Here is a 3403-nt window from a genome sequence, read left to right on the forward strand (position 1 = left end):
AAAGGAAAATCGGGAACTGAACTTTCATTTGTAAAAACAGAAAAAAAGGCCTCGTTAAAAAGGTTCGCGCATTCATTGTTGTTGACTATATCGCCATGAGCATTTGAGAGACTAATGGTGCGCATCTCCTGAGGGTTTATCACCTCCCAGAATTTGCGAGGGCTGGTTGCAAGCATTTTGGGCAAATCATCATGAAAGAACACGTCTTGGCGTTTCGAATGGTTCTTAGATAATCATCTTCCGCGGCGTAATATTTTTCCCACAAGGACGGAAGTTTAGACTGTTTGGCTGATCGGAAGAGGCGTTTTTTCTTGTTTCTTAGTTTCTGAAGTGTACGTGAGAACCACGGCTTGTTTCGGTTTGCGGTGAACGTTATTTTTGGGATAAACTTCTCGACAAGAGTGGCTAACTTATCTCTAAATATAATCCAATTCTCATCCACAGAGCGTGTATGGCTATTCTCTCGAACTCAGGAAGAAAAGATACTAATTCATTATTGATGGCACTATAATTGCCCTTGTCGTAAAGACGGATTGTTTTGGTGACAAGATCGCGTTTTACAGGTCGAAACGAAAAAGCCGCATGGATTACCTTGTGGTCACTGACGGCACGCAGATATGTAATTGATGATAAGCTCTCTTGATGACTAGTTAGTATTAGATCTAAGATGCTGGAATTGCTCTCTGTAACGCGCGTTGGTTGGGATACAAGTTGGGTTAGATTGCAATTGAGGCAGAAATCTATGAAGTCTCTTGCAGGCTCACTGCCCACAGCTGACGGAACGCTACTACTCCAATCTATTTGAGGAAAATTAAAATCGCCGAAAAGGAGTATCTCTGCTTGTGGATACTGTTTGCCAAGGTCACTCAGGTTATTGTTGAGCTTATATGCGAAATCTGGGTCACTGTTCGGGGGCCTATAACAAACGCCTACAAGGACAGTATGAGGGTGAGCACGGCAAACGACCCAAAGAATTTCAAGTTCAGGAGGGTCAGTCCTTGCCACCGAGCACGATAACTGTTGGTGCACAGCGATCAGAACCCCGCCTCCACGTGCGCCTGTACGGTCCTTACGATAAAGTTGAAATCCAGGTAGGTGATCTAGCACTTCTGCATCGGTTATATCATTTGTCAGCCAAGTCTCGGTTATCACCAATACGTTACTGCATGATGATAAAACAAGCTCAGAAAAAGTGATGCGTTTAGGAAAAAAACTGCGCGCGTTAGCAAAGACTACCGAAAGTGACAGGCCAGATTGAGGTGTGGGGGTGTGCCCGGCAGATTTGCGCCGAGGAAATTGCTACGATGCTTCCCTTACAGTTTGCGATTGCTCATCGTAGACGTAGCGCTTGTGACCCATTAGCAGTGTTTTGTAAGTGATGGAAAAAGGCAGCGACTTGGTTTTAGCAAAGGCAATCAATTGCCGACGGACGTTTTGTACACGACGTGAAAAGTCTTCACCAACACTAAAAGTGGTTCCTTTAAATTTCCGTCCATTAGAAAGAATCTCTCCTTTTGTTTTATGGAATGCGAATTTAACTATTACGGGGCGATGGTGGTTAGTATCCTTGCGGCGACCCAGACGATGCGCGCGCTCAATTTCTTTCGGATCGATGGAAATACCCAGATGATCATGGCAGTGCTTGATGACGAGTTGTTCAACTTGGGCAAATGCTTCCGATCCAGTTGATTCAGGAAGGCCATAAAATATGAGGTTATTGCGCCGAGAATGATTCTCGGCGTCATCCACGCGCGCTTCAAGCTTGCGCAAAAGGTCACTCGCGCGAGCGGTGTCTCTTCTAAGCGCTTCCACATCAGTACGCAAGGAAATAATATTTTGACAGTGCCCTTCTAGATCAGTCATGCGTCTACTGAGATCTGCTATAGATTTATCTGTTGATAACAAATGAGACTTAAGGTCCTGTACCTGACTGATTAATTCCGTCTGACCGGCAGACAATTTCTGCAGTTCAGTTAGTACAGCATTAGAAGTAGGACCCGGATTGCTTTCAATATCGCCCGACATCATCAACAAGGCACGAATCACACGAGAACACTCAAGTGCAACAAGAACGCAGCAGTGTGGGCTCGGCAGCTGAAACAGCAGGTAGTTACTACACTTCTTAGCGAAAAGACTAAGTTTTACTAACCTGCATGACAAGAGTGAAAGGATTAGCGGTCTGCGTTGGTACACAGCCGCCGAGCCCACACAGCGCCGCCGGCAAAGGCCGCTCTTTTGTAGTCGACACAGGCATCGATGCCGATGCTGATAGCGTCGACCAGGTTTTGTCGAGGACCATGTAGCTGACCGGTGGCGCCGGAAGGGATCCAGATCTGTTGCATTTGGTGAAGTCCAGTGGTTCCAAGTACATTGTGGTTGATAAGCCTGTGTCGAAGACCAAGAGGGCGTGACAGGTAAACGTGCCACTTTCGCTGAAACGATGCTGATACTGCAACGGTGTGGTCAAAGAAGCTGGCAGGGAAACGAAAAGCAGTATGCGCAGGAATGCGCACTGAAACACCTGCATGACAAGAGTGAAAGGATTAGCGGTCTGCGTTGGTACACAGCCGCCGAGCCCACACAGCGCCGCCGGCAAAGGCCGCTCTTTTGTAGTCGACACAGGCATCGATGCCGATGCTGATAGCGTCGACCAGGTTTTGTCGAGGACCATGTAGCTGACCGGTGGCGCCGGAAGGGATCCAGATCTGTTGCATTTGGTGAAGTCCAGTGGTTCCAAGTACATTGTGGTTGATAAGCCTGTGTCGAAGACCAAGAGGGCGTGACAGGTAAACGTGCCACTTTCGCTGAAACGATGCTGATACTGCAACGGTGTGGTCAAAGAAGCTGGCAGGGAAACGAAAAGCAGTATGCGCAGGAATGCGCACTGAAACACCTGCATGACAAGAGTGAAAGGATTAGCGGTCTGCGTTGGTACACAGCCGCCGAGCCCACCACATTCCGTCTCGGTTGGACATTCCGTCTCGGTTGGACATCCAGTCTCGGTTGGACATTCCGTCTCGTTGGACATTCTGTCCCGGTCACAAATTTCACTTTTCCGTTTTCGTTCCACACATCCCAATATTTGCTGTGAAAATTTTCCGAATGTGCCCTAACATTTGCGACGTGCGTGAAAATTCGTTTCGTCGTGATAGGACGTGGCGCTGAGACTGCGTATTACGCACGGCAAGGATATATATATATATATATATATATATATATATATATATATATATATATATATATATATATATATATATATATATATATATAGAGAGAGAGAGAGAGAGAGAGAGAGAGAGAAAGAGAGAGAAAGCGCAAAGACACGATGGAATAAAATAGGAAACAAGACGCAAAAAGGAAGTATTTAAAAATAAGAAAAAAATATTTAAAGAACTCCCTTTGC

At 46.1% G+C, this 3403-nt stretch overlaps 1 protein-coding gene across 1 annotated transcript; it reads right to left on the reverse strand.

The window, feature by feature from the left end:
- Positions 1-211: 211 nt before the first annotated feature.
- On the reverse strand, positions 212-2946 carry LOC119400536 (uncharacterized). The gene is given in 2 exon segments (XM_049418111.1): positions 212-2137; positions 2139-2946. Coding segments are annotated over 2 exon segments (1599 nt in total). The 5' UTR covers positions 2900-2946; the 3' UTR covers positions 212-1299.
- Positions 2947-3403: the final 457 nt, after the last annotated feature.

This window comes from Rhipicephalus sanguineus, chromosome 7 (genome assembly GCF_013339695.2).
Source record: "Rhipicephalus sanguineus isolate Rsan-2018 chromosome 7, BIME_Rsan_1.4, whole genome shotgun sequence".
In the NCBI taxonomy this organism is placed as follows: Eukaryota; Metazoa; Arthropoda; class Arachnida; order Ixodida; family Ixodidae; genus Rhipicephalus; species Rhipicephalus sanguineus.